Below are 19,559 nucleotides of genomic sequence, written 5' to 3' on the forward strand. Positions count from 1 at the left end.
TTTGCATTTCTACAAAAACAAAAGGTCCTTCTTGTAATCAACAGGGGAACAAAAGAACAAATGAACACAGTAAAGTAAGGCAGTGTAAAAAAAAAAAAGCCCAAGAATTAACCAGATGTCTGGGGGAAGGGGCAAGACCGAAACCTGAGCTAGTGTTCAGTTTGCTGTTATCTAATATTTTGGTTGTGAAGTTGGAACAAAAGCAATTTCTGTAAGCTTAGATGGGGAGGGGGCTATCTTCTATCTCTCAGTTTCTCAATTTTCCGGTCATAATGTCAGTCTGCCCCAGTTCCACAGCCGTTTGCAATTTTTGTAAGAGTATGCATAAAAAATTCATATGCATGTTTGTTCTCGTGCCTCTGTATGTACCCCCAAAATATCCATTTTCATGACTTGCGCCATCCCAACATTTGCTTAAAAGCTTTGGTGAAAACTCCAGAACAGATTTAGGAGACACACAGGGCTTGAAGAAGGGGGAATCTTCCATTTTGCAAGGAGAAATCCTTGCCCTGATGGAACCAGTGACTTAGGACTGTAACCCCATGTAAAAAATAAAATAAAATACAATGACCTCTTAGAAACCAGGGGCTGAAAATCCAGCATTGTGATTTCCTCTCCCATCCATCCTCTAAGATCAAGAGCATGGAGCCTATGGCATCCCAGATGTTTTGGGAGCCCAGTTTCCATCAGCCCCAGCCAGCATGAAGTGCCCAAAGCCTTATGGGAACAAAAAGTGCACTCATGAAAGCATCTCAAAATCTTCTGCAACCTTGGACTTCTCAGGAGACAAATTCACCTGGAAAGTGTTCCCAGAAAGTAAAACCACTGACCTAATAACTTATGTACTTCTATGTCCCATGGCTTTCATTCTCTGATTTATCCAGTAACCTGGCCTTCTTTTCAAAAAATCACATTCCATTCAAACACACACCACATGCTGCAATCCTCCCAAAAGTATACCAGTTCTAATGGCAGACCAATTATTGTAAACTGTATGGTGGATTACTTCAGCATAGAAAGTGCTTGTCTGTGTGCACACATCTGCATTTAGGAGATAATTTGAGATGAGGGGTATGGTGACCATCCCAATGTTGCTGGACTTCAACTCCCATCAGCCTCAGCAAGCAGGGTCAATAGTTGGGGACGATGGGAACTTTAGTCCAGTAATTTCAGGTTCCACTGCCCTGTGCTGAGCAGCAAGAGTTCAGCACCCTGGAGAGCTCCAATGTTCTGCTTCAGATGGGGCAAGGAACTGGGTGGGCTAGGGGGGAAGGGCCAGGAACTTGGAACCAGTGGCACCTCTGAAATTGCTGGACTCCCAGCTCCCATCAGCCCCAGCCAGCAGGGCCAATGGTCAAGGGTGATGGGAGCAGGAGCCCAGTGTCCTCTGGGGGCGGGGGTGAGGCGTTCCCAAAGCAAAGGAAGGATTGAACTCTGATTAATAAGAATACACACAGAGGCTTGTCTTGGTGTTGCCAAGAGACCTCAGCAGAGCATGAACAGAAACAAGTCTGTCCCAGATACGACTGCTCTGCAGCATCCAGCAGTAGAACAGAGTAGGAAAATAATTCTCTATGCAAAAAAGAAAGCAAAGCAGAAAACTAAGCGACACAGGAGGAAATTTTTAACTGATTAAGATCTTCCATCCTTGTGGGTGCTTTCTGCACCTTTTTGAATAGAAGGCTGCAGCAGTGTTCATGGAAGCTGGACATGATGTCAGGTAAGGTCAGAAGAGAGAGACAATGCCCAGTTAGGGTGCCTATGGCTGAAAGACAAGAATAAAAAGAGCTGCGTAATGTTGAAGTCATACCTTAGACCAGTCATTCCCCAAATGTTTCTGGACAGTGACACCCACCTTTTTGGTTCCATAAACTCATCCCCAATGCCCTATCTGGCCCCACCCTCTAAAAAGGATTATTCATTGTAGCGGTTTGACAAACCCGCTAAGGAAGATAATAACACAATAAAATTCAAAATAGTAACAACTTCACATGTATTCAAAATCCAGTTTAAAATGTTTCATCTAATTAATTCTACAAAACGGAAGAACTTGACCCAGTGACCCCAGCTTTTCAAAGTCTCTTAGCTGCCCCCCCCCCCCCAGTAATGCCCCTGCCCCTGTGGGGTGATATTGCCCACTTTGGGATCCACTGCACTCAGACCTTATGCACAGGTATTGTTGTGTATTTTCAGGCTTTTCCTTTGCAGTCAGGAGGTCTAGAAACTTATTCCTTTGCTCACGACAAAAGTTTTGATTCTCAGGACTCTGAAGTACCTACGCAACCCCACACCAACGGCGGCTTTGGGTTAACAGTACAGCATGTTTCCACCTTGCAACTTTTCCTAAACAGATTTCCAAAGACATGAGATGCCGGGTCTATCGAGGGATAGCGCAGACCTCAAAGTAGTGAGGCTGCAAAGTGCCCCCCAAAACAGGCTCTGTGTTGACATCTTTCGTCCCTTCCGCCAAGTGGAAAGTGAACGCCTGCAGGAGGTTGGAGAAGAAAAGAAACATCTCCGTCTTGGCCAGGTGATCTCCCAAGCACACTCGCTGCCCTGTAGGAGAAGGAGAGAGGTGAAGTCAGGCTGCGCACCGTAAGGACATAAGGAGAGCTCTGCTGTTGGATCAGGAAAAGGGGGACCCACCTAGTCTGTTCTCACAGTGGCCAACTAGGTGCCAATAAATTTACATCCATTGCCATTTGGAGAACTCTTAAGTTGAAAAGCAGGGCATACCTTTCTTAGAAAAATAATATCTAGATCTTTCACAACACTTTTGCTCAGTGTTGACACAAAACCCCACCACCCTCTGCTGCTGCTGAGGGCCTGAGGCTAAGCGCTCATTAGTGTGAAGACTCAGCCCAGGGCATGAAGATGCATTGGGAGCCTAGAGGGGCAAACTGGATTCCCATGGGGAAATCTGCTGACCTGAGCCAGTGGTGGAACACCTCCAGGAATGGCTTAGAACAGGCATAGGCAAACTCGGCCCTCCAGGTGTTTTGGGACTACAACTCCCATCATCCCTGACCACTGGTCCTGTTAGCTAGGGATGATGGGAGTTGTAGTCCCAAAACATCTGGAGGGCCGAGTTTGCCTATGCCTGGCTTAGAAGGTCCTCCTTCCCTGCCCCACATCTGAAACCCTGGAAAGACACCGCCAGGGTAGACAAGGCAGCCCCCGTGTTTCTATGAAAATGAGCCCCTCCTAAGAAAACATGTATTCCTACTAGCCATGGTAGCTTGTCTCCACAGCTGGAGAGGCAGCAATGCTTCCAAATACCAGTTGCTGGAAACCATGGAAGAGGAGAGGGCTCTTGTGTTTGAAACCTGCTTTGTAGTGATCAGGTGGGATTGCTATGAGGAATTATAACAAATATAGAGTAAGCCATCTGTGTCAGCAATGAAAGCATTGCGTTGACTGGGTTTAAACTATTTTGATATGATTCTTGATCAATCCACACCTCTGCATCTCTGTTCCATTTCTCTTTCTTGACAAGTCGCATACACAACCCAGTTGCTTTGCCAGGCAGGCATCCTGGGTCATCAAAGACAGTCGGAAGTTTCTTTGATGTAGCTTTTCTGATATGTTAATCTTAGGATGTTAATCTTAGGGCCAGGAAACAGGTTTCACATAAAGGTGATAATGATCGCTGTCCTCCTGGCCATCCTTCTTATCATGTATATTGCTTGTTTATCACCTCCCGGGGTTGCCAAATGCACTCCTTTGTAGTTCTGTTTTATTTACCCCATGCTTAATTAGTTCTGGTAGTTTAACTTTGTCCCCACGTGGGGTTTGTTGAAATGCTCAGAAGAAATCTGATTGGTTCTTACGAACAGTGTGTAAAAAGTTCTTTTGTGAATAAAACGACCTGGACCGGAAGGTGGAGGGAGAGATTATTATACGCTGAAGGGAAGTTCTCTTTCTGCACATAAGTTCTCTTTCTGCACATAACTGTGGCCTTATGGGAAGTCTTGCTATGGGAAGTATTGCTTCTTTCCTCTGGCATTCTGGGAAGTCTCGCTTATAATCTTTTCTCTGTTTCTGCACACACTGTACAGACCTGTTCCAAATACCAAGACATTCCCTCCTTGCTCAGTTCATCTTAAGTTCATGATGACCTGTTCTCAATGCATAGCTGACCACATCTACGGAACTCGATTATTATATTCTTTCATGTTATGATCAATCATTAGTAATTGTTTTATGCTATATCAATCTTTAGTTATAATTTAATTAGGAGGTTTCATGCCTGTCTAGTTCCAACCTCGTTTCCCAGCCTTTAATCTATCGGTGATTAATGTTCACATGTAATTCCCACCTCTCACATGTAATTCCCGCCTTCTACTTATGTTAACCAATCAGCAACAAGTTTCTTTGTGTTTGTATCAACCAATCAGCCACAAGCACACCTGTGGCAATGTTTGTAATATTCAATAAAAGAGAGTTCCCGGGGCTTGCCCCGGCAGATGCCTCATGTGACACCTGCCTCTTGTCTGCCGTGATTTTCATTCCTACATCTGGTGACCCCGACGTGATTGGTTACGCACCCTTCCCAGAGTCTTGCTGGTTCAAGCCTCTGTGTGTATTTTTATTAATCAGAGTTCAATCCTTCCTCTACTTTGAGAACGCCTCACTGCTTGAAGGCATCTCACAGGCGTCTGGTTGGCCACTGTGAGAACAGAATGCTGGACTAGATGGGCCATTGGCCTGATCAAGCAAAGCTCTTCTTATGTTCTTATGTTCTTCATATATGCCTTGGGCACCCTTAGGCGTGCTATGTCTTTCGGTTCCCAACAATGCAAAGCAAAACCCTCAAGGAAACCACCAAGATTTTGTCTCCAGCCTTTTCATCTACCTAACGAAAATGGAATGAAGGCTTCTGGACAAACAAAATTTCCGTCCTTGTCAAGGAAGTGGTTGGGGTTGAAGCTTTCAGGCGTCGCCCATTCTTTGGGATCGTACAAGGCAGAAGCCATGTTTGGAAAGATCATGGTGCCCTGGAAAAAAAGAGTCAGAGATTGAGTCCTGCCTTGCTCCAGGGAAGCAGACCATACACTCAGCTCTCAGTTCAGTAAAACCCCTCTCTCAAATAATTGCATGATTCGCTACCAAACTGGAGAAGCAGAGGGCTCTGGCAAAGAGAGATTCAATTGGCCTCTTGTTGGCCAAAGATAGTGCTCTGAGCATCTTCACCTCTCAGGGATGGTGCAACATCTTCTGCGATGGGGAAAGACACAAAGGCTGTGTGGACACCATACTTGTACAGCACATTTAGTGACGATGGCTTCCCCCACAGAATTCTGCGCACTGCAGTTTATTGAGGGTGCGGGGGGCTGTAGCTTCATTGTGGGTAAACTACAGTTCCCCTGATTCTCTGGGGGAAGTCATGTGCTTTAGATGTACGGTGGGCAGAATGTCATTTCCTGCCCCATAAGAAACATGGCCAGCTTTCCTTTGATGGTAGAACTAAAAGTGGTATCTGATAAACCTCTGCTGCATTTTCTTAGACATTTGAAGGAAGCGAGGGATGTGGGCAGTGGAGGTTCACTTACCCTCTTAATGGTAAATTGTCGAATCATGGTGTCCTTCACACATAACCTGGGCAACCCAACTGCGATGATGTTGCTGAAGCGCTGGACCTCATGGATCACGGCATTGGTGTAGGGCAGCTTCTTGCGATCCTCGCCGCTGATCATTTGACCGGGAGCCACAACTGCGTCAATCTCCTTCTGGATTTTCGCTGAGTGGAATCCAAACACATTCATTTATTTACACACACAAAAAAGCGCATGCAAAACTTTTTAGAAAATTCATCCCAACACAACGGTTGGTTGGCATGAAAGACAACGTATTGTTTTCTTCCACGTCATTCAGAAGACGCAGCAGTTGAACATCATTTGCACAATTCGAAAGTGGTGCAGCGTTACATCATCTCACCTTGGATGTCTGGATAAAGCACCATATACAGAACTCCCCAGTAGAGAGTGGTGCTGGATGTCTCTGTTCCACCCAAGAAGAGGTCAAATATACACTGGATCATGTTACTTTCATCGTAGGCTGGTTTGGGCTGGTCTTTCGTCTGCAGAAGAGAAGAAATAGAAAAACGGACACACCTAATGTCACCCTTGCAGCTGTAAATTTCCAAGGGCTTGCAGCTAAACATTCATAAAGGAGCATTTCCCAGCAGGAAGAAAAATCCAAATTCTAATTGGGGATGCAGCAATTGCTCAAATTATGGAGAAGAGGATGAGGACAGCACATCCTGAGCAGTTCTGGTCATGAACAAAGAAGCTACTTACTTTCTCTATCTGAGCAAGGTAACTATAAATGAAATCTTGAGGGTCATCTGGCAGTCCTGCAATCTGGTGCTTGTTGATCTCCTTCCTTATGAACGAACACACAAAGTCTCGGGCGGTCAAGGCCTTCTTGTGAGGCCCTGGGATACACTTCATAAGCCAGGGTATGACATTATAAATCTGGGGAAAGAGACATGAACAGATGGAGGTGCGGAGAAAGTTGCTGCGCAGTATTAGAGCACCTGTCCTGTGCACAGAAGGGGACAGGTTCAATCCTTGTCATCTCCAGGTAGGTCTGGCAATGTCTCCACATCTGCAACCCTGGAGAGTCGGTGTGGACAATACTAGCTGGAACCGAGGTCTGACTCAGTGTGAGGCAGCTTCTTCATGTCCAAGGCAACCATGGGATCGCTTACCTCTATATGAACCTTCTCAAGCAATGTTCAGGTCATCTGGGAAAGCCCTGAAGAGGCTTAGGTGACAGCTATAAGGAGCTAAGCCTTCGTTGGAAATCCCTCCCTAGAGAGGCCTGCCACACTCTTTCAACTATAGGGCTGGTTGAGGCCTAGATGCTTCAGAAGACCTTTTAGGTAGTAGGCTGAAATAGGATACCCTCCAACACATCGAGGCGAAAAACTGGGTGCAGGTCTTCCAGGGCAAGTCATGTGACCCATGCGAGAGCGTGGCCCTGAGATTGCAGTGCCCAAAATGGGCACCATGCTCTCATGAGAAAAAGTGGGGTGTCCCGGTTTTATCAGGACACTTGAAGGGTATGAAATAGTTCAATAATTTCTGAACTGCACCAGAAAATACTTCCCATAATTGACGTGTGAACAGAACATGAATTAAGTTTGGTTTGGGGTAGAACTTTGAAAGATTTCTAGCTCATCTTCAAGTTCACTTACATGCATTTAAAAAAACCAAAAACTTTGTGGACTCCTTGGGCCTTCAAACTTAATTATCATAATTGTTGGGGGATATTGTAATTGTTAAATATCATAATAAATATGATTGTATTTATTTTCTAAGGAAATTCTTCCCTCACCACAAACTGTCTAGCAAAAGTGAAACCTTTTACTGCTGTTCCTTTCGGGAAAGGAAATATTGAAAAGCAAAGCAAAATAGTGGCTTGCTTACGTTGTGACCGAGACTGCCAGCAAATTTGAATATGGCCTCCATTGCTTCCAGGAGCTCGTGAAATTTCTTGTCCTCGGTAGAGAAGCGATGCCCAAACACCACGGCGCAAATCACGTTGGAAACGGCGAGGGTCAGAGCGAAGGACGGATTCATGGGTTTTCCTGCAATTGGAATCATCAAGTGCCCTTTTGTGAACCAACCCTGTCAATGTAGCAGAAGTGACAACCAACTTTTGCCCCCCTGGTGTCCTCCAGATGATTGGGACTACAATTCCCATGAGTCCCAGCGAGCTTCTGGATCCAGCTTGGTCACGGGAGGCTCAGATAGTTGTCGTGGCTAGAAATGCCTTTTACCAACTGAAATGTGTAGGTCAGTTATGACTGTTCCTGGACTGGGAAAGGTTGGCCAAAGCGGTTCATGCATTGGTTATTTCAACGTATGAATGCTGCGACACAATTGCTGCCAGGAGCGAGGCCTTGTCAGCAGATGACATCTGTGCTCAGAGACCTGCAATGGCTGCTCATTTGCTACCCAGCCAAGATCAAGGTGTTTCCATTAGTATATAAAGCCCTTAACAACTTGGCACCTGAAAGATCGCCTTACCCAATATATGCCTAATTTGTAAGAACTCCATCTTTTAGTTTCTTCCTACAGTGGTGCCTCGCAAGACGAAAAGAATCCGTTCCGCGATTCTCTTCGTCTAGCGGTTTTTTTGTCTTGCGAAGCAAGCCCATTGACAGCTTAGCGGATTAGCGCTACAGCGGTCTAGCAGCTTTTTGCGATCAGCTGTTAAGCGGGTTATCAGCGGAACAGCTGATAGGTGGCTTAGCGGCTTAGGAAAAGGGGGGGGAGCGGAAAAAACCCGCGGGGACGCACAAGATTTTTTCGTCTTGCGAAGCAACCCCATAGGGAAATTCATTTTGCGAAGCGCCTCCAAAACGGAAAACCCTTTCGTCTAGCGGGTTTTCCGTCTTGCGAGGCGTTCGTCTTGCGGGGCACCACTGTATTTCCACCACACTTTGCTTCCTGTTGTTGGATAAGTTGTTTTTTGTTTGGTTTTTGTCCAGGGTGGGGCAGGGGCTGCTTTAGGAAAATTTATTTGTTGTTATTCATTATTATTATTGTTGTTGATTAAATTTCTATACAGCCTTTCATCCAAGCATCACAGAGCAGTTTACAAGATAAAAACACAAAAATCCATGACATAATTTGTATACCTGCAGGTCTCAGGGTAGCTACACCACAAAATCACAATATATACAAAATACATAATAAAAACAAAAACAACTCAATAAGCCAGCCCAAAAGTTACAAAATAGTCAGCCAGCCATGCAGGATCTGACCCCAAGATAATTCCTACACAGCTGGCTATTTTGTAATTCTTTGGCTGGTCTTAATAAATATATTATTTTTGGGTGAGATGTAACCATAAACAAAAATAGCCAAAGTGTGTGTTGGCAACAGGTGGTGTGGGAGATGCTGCAGAAGAAAAGCCCCAGTGTGGGCCATGATGTGATTTCAGAACTGTAGAAAACTTAAATTCAGAAGTAAAAGAGAAGCATTTCTTTCATGCTACAAGTCTGAGATATCAAGAAGTTCTCATCTCACCCATGCTTATTATTTCAATGTGAAGCAGCATCGTTTGATTCCTGGGATACCTTAATTGCCTTGCAAGACCAAAATATTTTGATGCTGAAATTCTCTCATTGAGTAATGTGGCAACAGAGACATGGGGTCACTTTTCTGGTTTAATCTGAGGAATCAGCCATGGCTTCTGCACTCAGCCAACCCAGGATGCAGATCTGAAGAGCCAGCATGGGGCAGCAGTTAGAGTATGAAACTAAGATTTAATAGATCCAGACTCAGCCAACCTACTCAGCCTTGACTTTCATATATCACTCTCTCTCACCCTAACCTACTTCACAGGGTTGTTGTGAAGGTAAAAATGGTTGGGGGTAAGGAAGATCAGTGTATCCTGCCTTGAGGTCCTAGGAAGGAAGCTTGGCTATAATTGTAATAAATGCAGGTATCCAGTTCTTTTTTTTCTGGGGGGATGCTGGGGTACGCATGTCCCTAAACCAGGAGGAGGCAACCTAAGGCCCATGGGCCACAAGCAGCCCACAGGGGTTGTTTAACTGACCCACGAGCCACCCCCAAACCGAGCCACCCACTCGGCAAGTCTCCGCGTGCTGCGCTAAACCGGCGCAGCGCAGCACGGGGACTCGTTTCCACAGTGCCAGAAATTGCATCTGCACAGACGCAGATGCCGGAAATCGTGGCCATGTGCGCGATCCGGCCCATGGAGGGATTTCTGCTGGAGTGAACCGGCCCAGGCCAAGGTAAACCTTGCCGATCCCTACCCTAAACATTTTGTGAATCTAAATTTGGCCTCATTGAGGGGCAGGGATGCGGGTGGCGCTGTGGGTAAAAGCCTCAGCGCCTAGGGCTTGCCGATCGAAAGGTCGGCGGTTCGAATCCCCGCGGCGGGGTGCGCTCCCGTTGCTCGGTCCCAGCGCCTGCCAACCTAGCAGTTCGAAAGCACCCCCGGGTGCAAGTAGATAAATAGGGACCTCTTACCAGCGGGAAGGTAAACGGCGTTTCCGTGTGCTGCGCTGGCTCGCCAGATGCAGCTTGTCACGCTGGCCACGTGACCCGGAAGTGTCTCCGGACAGCGCTGGCCCCCGGCCTCTTAAGTGAGATGGGTGCACAACCCCAGAGTCTGTCAAGACTGGCCTGTACGGGCAGGGGTACCTTTACCTTTTTATTTCAATATGAGTAGGAAAATGAAAGTGCCCCTAAACATTTTTTTTTTAAAAAAAAGCTCTGCAAGCATCTATTGCAGTTCTTCATACAAGGTTTGAAAAAAGTATATTGGCTGCGCAATTCCAAAAACTTGCTGGTTTTCCCTTGGTCCCCAGCCAAAGGTATTTTGTTTGGTGTTTTTGTCTCCTCTTTGAGAACAGGAGAAGAAAGCAGGTTAAAACTGGAATCCAGTGCAATCAGTATTTATGGCTTGCAACCATTGGTCAAATCAGATGTCTATTAGCACAGACATAAAACGTGAATAAATGCATGTTCCATCTAAGATGCAATCAAAACTAAGAGGAACCGTAAAACTTCCTGAGGTTGCTCTTAGATTTAGCTTGGTGAAATTAATGAGAGCATAATAAGAAAACAGGGTTCTGGACTGGAAAATAAATTAAAGGGCACATTCTCCCTCCAACCCTGAGCTGTGCTGTACCTTTAGTGCTCTTAAAGTTCTCCACCAGGTGATAAGCTTCATCTTGGATCTGGTACTCCAAAGTCCTCTTCCCCAGCCCCAATGTCTTCAGAGTCATCAGCGAGAACTTCCTCTGGTGCTTCCATGTACTGCCCGTTGACAGCAAGATACCTGGAGGCATTGAAAGTCAGCAGTGGACTGCTGCAGTGACCCCTTATTTGCATTCAGAGGACAGAATCCAAACCTTTTGGAACTATGCCAGGAGGTTGCCACCAAAGCCCTGTTTCCAGTGCCAGGACTTTGACTAGCATAGACCCTGACTCCAGCTACAAAAGCTGAGGCTGCTAAAGAAGCCAAAGAGCATATTGGCTGTGAGCCCTGGAAGACCTCCTTCCATCTGTGCTGGGAGGGCAGAGCCCTGAAGGACTGACGGATGGATGGACTGACTCCAGCTACAAAAACTGAAGCTGATGAACAGACACTTGAGCTGGGTATTGCTTGGGTGTGGAAGGGCGGGTTGTTGCCCTTATTGATTTTTTCTTTTTTTGTATCTTTGTTTTATATCTTATGATTTATGCAAAATACATTTTATTTATTGTTTATGGCTAATTCTATCATGATCATACATGATATTTCATGCCATAAACTGCCTTGAGCATCAATTTGTAGGAGGGGATTGGAATTAAGTCCTTGTGAAAATTCATCAGCATTTGGGTGGAAATCTTTGCAAAACAGTTTCCCCAAATATAATGCAAAAGGGATCTGGGAGGAGCTGCAAGCCCCTCTCTCTGGAAACCGAGGAGCTTGTGGGGTCTTGCTAAGCCAAGATTTGCACCGTGTGAAGCAGCCAGTTGATTTCATAAGCAATAGGTTTTTGAGCACTTTATAACCAAAGTGTACTAAAGAGGAACGCCACTAAAACCACAGAGCCACTCCTTCAATTCCATTATGGGAACAAAATGACTCTGTGGTTCCTACGCAAGTGAGAGAGACAGCCTTACCTTTATTGTTTGCCAGAGCTCTAAAAAACGGGACGACTGGCCGGCCAACAACATCTTCTGGGTGGGTGGTGAGACCGTCTTTCACAGCTTGGAACCCATCCAGAACTACCACAGGGTGAGGACCAAACCATACAGTATAGATGTCCCCGTAGGATTTTGCCACCTGTAGGAAAACACCAGGGAAGCTCAGGCAAATAAAAACCACACCCAACCTTTGAGCAATTCTGTTCTTAATTTTGGGTTGGGCTAAGTTCATTAAATTCATGCATCGCTTCCCAGTTTTAAAAGCTCCAAAGTTTTTTGGTTGCAGCGAAGTATCTAGAAATGCCATAACAAAACCATCTAAACACATTAAAAACAGCAATACAGTATTATATCGCTGGCGAGGAAAACAAAGAGGTCTTTGCTTGGTGACTAAACGATGGCAAGGTTGGGCATCACCTGGGCAGAGTGAGGCCACTTTGCCCTCCATGCAACCTTCTAAAGCCATCAGAGCCACGTACGGTGGCTCACAAGGGGCTCGATAAACCTTACTGATTGCTTCACATTGCAATCGGCTATAAAGAGGAGATGGGCTGAACCTCGTTGCCAGACAGTGATGGGTGAATCTGAGAGTTTGGGCATCTCTCAGTTTCTCACTTTCTCAGTCTTAAATGCAACCCTCCACATTTCTGCAGCAATTTGAAATTTTGCTTTTGAATCCTCGTGAAAAATCACTCGGCATTTTAGAGGGAATTTCTCCTAATAACCCTATTTTTGCATGCAGTAGAATCATAGAATCTTAGAGCTGGAAGGGACCCAAGGGGTCATCTAGTCCAACCCCCTACAATGCAGGACTCTCAGCTAAGCCATCTATGACAGATGGCCATCCAACCTCTGTTTAAAAACCTCCAAGGAAGGAGAGCCCACCACCTCTCGTGGGAGACTGTTCCACTGCTGAACAGCACTTACTGTCTGAAAGTTTTTGCCAAACATTTAGTCAGAATCTCCTTTCTTGTAACTTGAAGCCATTGGTTCAAGTCCTGCCCTCCAGAGCAGGAGAAAACAAGCATGCTCCCTCTTCCATGTGACAGCCATATATAGGTAGAGGTAGAGGTAGAGGCAGAGGCAGAGGCAGAGGCAGAGGCAGAGGCAGAGGCAGAGGCAGAGGCAGAGGCAGAGATAGAGATAGAGACAGAGATAGAGATAGAGAGATAGAGATAGAGAGATAGAGAGATAGAGAGATAGAGATAGAGATAGAGAGAGATAGAGATAGAGATGATAGAGAGAGAGAGAGAGAGAGAGAGAGAGAGAGAGAGAGAGAGAGAGAGAGATAGAGATAGAGATAGAGATAGAGATAGAGATAGAGATAGAGATATATAGAGATATATAGAGATATAGATATAGATATAGATATAGATATAGATATAGATGATATAGATATAGATATGAAGATGGCGCTCATATCTCCTCTTTTCCAGGCTAAACATACTTTATGGATAGAAAGAAAAGTCAAGGTAGCCTATAAGTAAAATATAAATCTATGGCATGCACAATACAACTTTAAGATTCTAACTTAATAAAATCAGTATCCTAGCCTAATGGCCAATAGATTCATCTTCATATGCTACGCCACTGACAAACTGGAAATAACATGCAGAATCTCATGAAAACAAACATTGTGCAAAGCCAGTATCATACATGTTTTGATTGATCAGCCTTCTTCTGACAGATAAAGAATACAGAATTCCAACTTGAGCATGAATCCAGAAGGTATAGTTGCTTTTACGATGCGCTGCAGCAAGAATTTGTTTCTAAATTTCCAAATTTTAAAACGCAGAGACTTCTAACAAAGCACACTGACCAACCCCCCCCCCAAAGTAATAATCCTAAAGACGGCCGATACCCTAATTTGAAAATGAGGGGGCTGTGGCCACAGAGACCCCAGAATTAAAAAATCATTTGACAACCAAGACTTTAGCATATCCAAAGTTCCAAAACCTAGAGCATCAAAAGAAGTCCTAAGATGACTATTGGTGCATCCAGTGACTTGTCCATAGGGACTTGCAGGTGATTTTTAGGGTTTTAGAGAGAGAAGACTACCATCAGATGCTGGTGACTAAACCAAGGACCATCTGCATGAACAACGGATGCTTGACCACTGAGCTTGACCACCCTTCTCCTATCAATCTCCTCTTATCAACCCACTGGCCATTACGCTCCCTTTGCTACTGCCCATTCCTCTATCCTGTCGGCCAATCAAACTGCTGGAAACAGATACCTTGGTCAGGCTCTCACGAGTGACGTTGAAAAACTTCACCTGCCATAGGCATCCGATAAAGGGGAGAGGCATTGGTCCTGGAGGGAATTGTCGTTTTCTCCATTGCAGCTTCGCAAACTGGACAATCAGGAGGCAGAAGAGGAGGAGGAGGAAGATAGAACTTAGTGCCGGCATTTCCATGTCTCTGAGTTGCAGAGAGGCACAAGTCGGGCACCTTGCGCTCTGTCCCGTGGGTGTGAGTGCATCTCGTTTGCTGTGCCTGAATTTCAGGGCCTTCCCCCCCCCCTCCCCACGCGGATTTCAGATCCCGTCTCTGAACAGCTCCAGGCAGGCACTTTTCCTGCGTCGTAACATGTTCGGAAAATTGTTTTATGGAAAGTTTATGAAAGTCCTCCCTCGCCTGAATATCAGTCTAGGAGCGATTAAAGTTACGAATTAATTTAAAGATGACAGCTGACACATTTGGTTGAAGTTTACCTGGTGAATCAACTGCAGCTGTAAAAAGTATGGTTGGGTGAGCACTTCTTGGGTAAAAAAATCTGTCTTTTGTCATACTTCCTTGGTGCATTTGCTGTTAACAGGTTTTACGTTTTGTGTACTTTATGGACTCATTGCTCACTTTTCGTTTGGAAAGCAATTAAATAATAATAATAGTAATAATAGTAATATCTGATTTATCTAACCTACTTTACTGGAAGACAAAGAAATGCATTACAGTCTCAGGAAACTGCAAATAATCACAGTATCCATCAACATCAGATGCAGTTACTAAAAATGAGAACAGAAACAATGAAACATTCACACAATTCGAACAAAATGCCCCCCTCTTTTCTTTTCTTTTCTTTTCTTTTCTTTTCTTTTCTTTTCTTTTCTTTTCTTTTCTTTTTTACAATAATCACTGAAACATCTAATACTTAAACAGGTAACCTACTTGAGTGACTTTTCCCTCATTTTCGTTTTGGGAACCTATCATTTAAATAGTCAAAAGAGATCTGCCAAGTAACAACCTTATTTCCCACTGAGAGCAGTATTTTAGGGCCAGGGTGAGATCTTTCCCTGTGGCAACTGGTTTTCACTGGGCTGGGTATTCCTGCCAGGGCTGTGTGGCCCAGCCAGCCATGATATGAGGATGTAACTTAGCATTCCTACAGTAGGGCGTATATAGCAGACACAAGTCCTTTGGCATAAATTTGATTCATGGCAGGCAGTATAAGTTTTTGCCAAGGTTATGGCACCGTCCTGAGCCCCTTTAAAAAACATTTTAACAAAAAGCCAAAGCTCTTCACGCATCACTCTGCAACCCAGATCTGATGGGTATATTCCACTGAGTAACTGAGCACAGGTCACAAATGACATCTATTTTATTGGTATCAAATAACTGAACCAATATATTTTGAAGTGCAGCTTTGTAGGGGAAATGAGAGACAGCTGGTGCCAGAGAAATAATATTAATAATGATGAATAGCAATGAGGATGATGAGGAAGAAGTTGTCAAACCTTATGCAAACTAAGGCATATCAGTCTGGAATCAAAGAGATAGATAGGTCAGTTCAAGAGGTTGAAGATACAGAGATAATCCGGGAGGCCCTAATATAGGGTGGATCTAGACACAGAAAACCCCCCACTATAAATAAGTCAGAAATTAGATCGTTATAACAAAATAAAAAAATCTCTATGGAAAATCACATTTTAAAATTTCCTGCTCTCTGGCGCCATCTGGTATTGCATGTTTATAGCGCATTCAAATTGCTGTTTCTTTACTAATGTAGCTGAGTCCACTGTCTGTTTTATCCCACGCGGAACCCCTCTTCTGCAAGCTGAGTTGCATTCAAACATCCAACATGAACAACCACACAGAAAACATTCAAACACCTAAACATTTAAAACCAATCAGTTCTATGAACAAATCAATTAGTGAGACTCAACAGTAAATCATAGAAGCAAATTGAGTCATAAAACCAGCCTGTAGCCAATGGCACCTGACGACATGCATGCTGATATTATCAGTTGCGAACAGATTGCTTCTGTGGCCTGGAAATTATGCCTGTAGCTCAGGGGTCAGCAAACTTTTTCAGCAGGGGGCCGGCCCACTGTCCCTCAGACCTTGGGGGGGGGGGTGGACTATATTTTGAAAAAATATTGAACGAATTCCTATGCCCCACAAATAACCCAGAAATGCCTTTTAAATAAAAGGACACATTCTACTCATGTAAAAACATGCTGATTCCCGGACCATCTGCGGGCCGGATTTAGAAGGCGATTGGGCCGGATCTGGCCCCTGGGCCTTAGTTTGCCTACGCATTCTGTAGCTTTTCCAGGGATGCATTTCGTTCTTCACACCTTCTAAAGATAAAACAAATGGTGATGAAACTCTGCCTCCAGCTCTTCCATTCTGTCCACCCGGTTCCCTTCTGCCTTGACCAAGTTCCTTCCGCACAGGCCTTTCCCATCTCGTACGCCCTTCTACTCTGAGAGATCAGACTGACAACCAAAGCATAAATTTAGAAAATTGTTTTGCAATTATAATCAAAGGAATTGTAAATACATGAAAAAGGTGTCTTATTATGGCACTTGGAAGACCAGTGGATTTATTGTGGCACTTGAGGCCACATGTTTCTGATGAAAAACTTTGTGCAGCAATTAATCTTCCGTGTGTGTGTGTGTGTGTGTGTGTGTGTGCGCGCGCGCATGTGTCTGTTTGTGTACAATTGCTAAAACAGCTGCCAAGGCTCATTCAGTTGTCTTCAGCTGCTTCCGCACTGGGCAGACTAGGGAGATGTGAGAGAAATCTGATTCTGTTCACATTTAAAAGCAGTGCTATGTAACTTGCAATTTCCAAAACAGGATGTGAAGCGAAGTACAACCATCCCTGGAAATTCACACCTCTCCAAATTTTCCAAAAACGCATATACTAAGGTGTAGTGGTTAGAGTGTTGGAGTAGGAGCTGGAGGTCCAGGGCTCAAATTCCAACTCAGTCATGAAGTTCATTGGGTGATCTGGGGCCAGTCACTGCCAATCACTGCCAACCTATCTCTCAGGGTTATTGTGGGGACTGAATGAGGAGGGGAGAACCAGGCACACTGCCTTGAGTTCCTTGAAAAAAGCTGGATATAAAAGCAATGAATAAATAAATAAAACGAAGTGTGCATAAAATTCAACGTAAGTGAAAATAGCATACCAGAAAGATTAGGCAGAATTGCATAGAAACACGTGTTTAATTGAGGACATTTGCTGGTGAGTTTTTACGAGGACTTTTAAAAAAAATCAAACCAATCCAGAAATGTGGAGAACTGAAACTTACAACTGGAAAAATAAGAAACAGAGAAACCAAAATGAGCAGATCTGCCCGTTTCCCTCCTATACAGTAGCCAATGCTTCCTTCACACTTCTTAGAAGGCATCTACATATCATGATCAACAAAGAAGCTGAACAGGTCAACGGAGGAGCTGGACTAAGAAAATCACCATCGTCATCCTCATGCTCTCCAAAGGATGCTCTTTGCATGGTGGCAAGAATAATACCATTGCTCACTTGTTCTCCTCCTCCTGCAGACTGGGGAGGAACAGGTTGTGGCAACCCGTTTGTGGGAGGTTTTAATGTGCCTTTAATCAAAGCATATAATCAGTGGCTTGAGGTGGTTCCCAGAACTCAAACCTTCAAAGTAAAGCTGGCTGGGGAGAGATCGCATCACAACACCTGAACAGCAACTTTAGCCTGAGACTCATGTTAAGGACAGCGATGATTCATAGCTGTTGTCAGACCGGTTTCTCCAAACAAATCCATGAGGAGGGGCATGCAATTAGAACCAAAACCTTGAGATATCAATAATTGCACAAGCTTCAGGCCAGAGCTGGTTAGATTTCTGAGTTGTCATCAGACCCCGAGTCTGAGATGAGCCAGGAGCCAAGAAAATAACACCCGTGAGAGCAGCCAGCGGTCAGGATCTGACAGTCAATGAAGAAACCAGAAGCTGTGAGCAAAGGCTCCATTTTCAAGTTCTTGGTTTAAAAAAAATCCTCTTGTATGTGCCGTTTTTAATTGATGAAGTCAGCTGGCCTGGGAAAGGCCAGAGCTCACTGGGAGAGTATTTGCTATGCAGGCATGTATCCCAGTGTCACGGTCCAGTTTACAGGCGGGTGAAGTCCTGGCAGAGGAGATCAGGACCGGGGGCAAGACAGTGGGGTGGGAGCAGGAATGAGAGTCCGGAAGCCAGGAGTCCAGAAGCCAAGGGTCCGAGGGTCAGGAAGCAAGGAGTCAAGAAGCCCAAGGCAGGAAGCGTGTTGCTGTGGCAAAGAGCCAACGGGAAATGCTGACCTTATATCCCTTCCCAGCTCTTGCCACCAGGTACTGTGAGTTACCAATTGGCCTCGCCTGTGTGGCCACACCTTGCCTCTAGAGAACAAATTTAGGAAAGCCCCAGTCCTGCGAAGCCCTACCGGTCACAGGGCCTGGCTCCTGCACGCACTCCTGACACTGAGGCTCAATTCCTGGAATCCCCAGGTAGGGCTAGGAGAGACCTTCTGTCTGAAACCCTGGAGAGATGCTGCCAGGCAGAGACCTAGATCTAAAGAGAGAAAGCTGTGTTTCAACATTATGTAATAAATGTCTCCCACTGATTTCAATCTGACTAAAGTGTGGCTAAAGTTCTCTGGACTGGGGTCTTGTGGATGCTTGGCTGGCTGGCTGGCTGCTGAAAGTGTTTGCCACCATTCCACTATGCACCCAGGACCATAGCTGCCAACGTTTTCCTTTTTTTAAGGGAAATTTCCTTATTCCGAATAGGATTCCTCGCAAGGAAAGGGAAAAGTTGATAGCTATGCCCAGGACCCCCGGGGCCTCTCCCACAATAACAGTGACATGACATGAAGCGTCGTAAAATATCCCTGAGCCATAAAAGAGCTAACAAATTTTAGTAGAACGGGCTCCGCAGAAAAACCCAGCGGCAACTGCCTATTGTGGTGAGAATTCACAACACGAAGCATTGTAACACTGAACATTGTAAAAGGTTCAAAGGCGGCAACACCCTAAAGACAACAAAGTGAAATCTAATTTCAGTGGGTGCCCAACACTTTTATTGAATCAATGTGATTATTCCTCACATGTTTCACTGACAAGTTGTTACTTAGGAAGGGGTCCAGAGAGGGAGAGATGGTATAAACCAGCATTTTGAAAAGCTCTGGGGCTGGTTGGCAATTATCTGGGCCCATTTCCCTCTGCTTTCAGGTCCATTCATGGCACTACAATAGCCTTGGACCCATGGCTGATGACATTTTCTGAGAGAGAGACGGGGGAGTGTGATTCTGCTCAATCACCTTGATCTATCTGAAGGTTTTAAAACCACTGACTGGGGTGCTCTTCTGTAGTGGCTCTGGGCAGTGGTGAGGTTGGAGACCCTTGTATTACAGTCGTTCTGCTTCTACCTTCAGGTAGAAGAAGAAGAAGAAGAGTTTGGATTTGATATCCCACCTTTCACTCCCTTTAAGGAGTCTCAAAGCGGCTAACATTCTCCTTTCCCTTCCTCCCCCACAACAAACACTCTGTGAGGTGAGTGGGGCTGAGAGACTTCAAAGAAGTGTGACTGGCCCAAGGTCACCCAGCAGCTGCATGTGGAGGAGCGGAGACGCGAACCCAGTTCCCCAGATTA

The 19,559-nt window shown here is 45.0% G+C and overlaps 1 protein-coding gene across 1 annotated transcript; it reads right to left on the bottom strand.

The window, feature by feature from the left end:
* Positions 1 to 1,473: 1,473 nt before the first annotated feature.
* Positions 1,474 to 14,183, bottom strand: LOC114598096 (cytochrome P450 2J4-like). Its single transcript, XM_028731776.2, has 9 exons — positions 13,915 to 14,183; positions 11,655 to 11,817; positions 10,675 to 10,824; positions 7,434 to 7,594; positions 6,300 to 6,476; positions 5,938 to 6,079; positions 5,553 to 5,740; positions 4,856 to 4,997; positions 1,474 to 2,556 (listed from the first exon to the last, which is right to left on the bottom strand). The coding sequence occupies exons 1-9, from the start codon at positions 14,092 to 14,094 to the stop codon at positions 2,378 to 2,380; spliced, it is 1,482 nt and encodes a 493-aa protein (XP_028587609.2). The 5' UTR covers positions 14,095 to 14,183; the 3' UTR covers positions 1,474 to 2,377.
* Between the last annotated feature and the right edge of the window lie 5,376 nt (positions 14,184 to 19,559).

The sequence above is a fragment of the Podarcis muralis genome, chromosome 6, assembly GCF_964188315.1.
Source record: "Podarcis muralis chromosome 6, rPodMur119.hap1.1, whole genome shotgun sequence".
NCBI lineage: Eukaryota > Metazoa > Chordata > Lepidosauria > Squamata > Lacertidae > Podarcis > Podarcis muralis.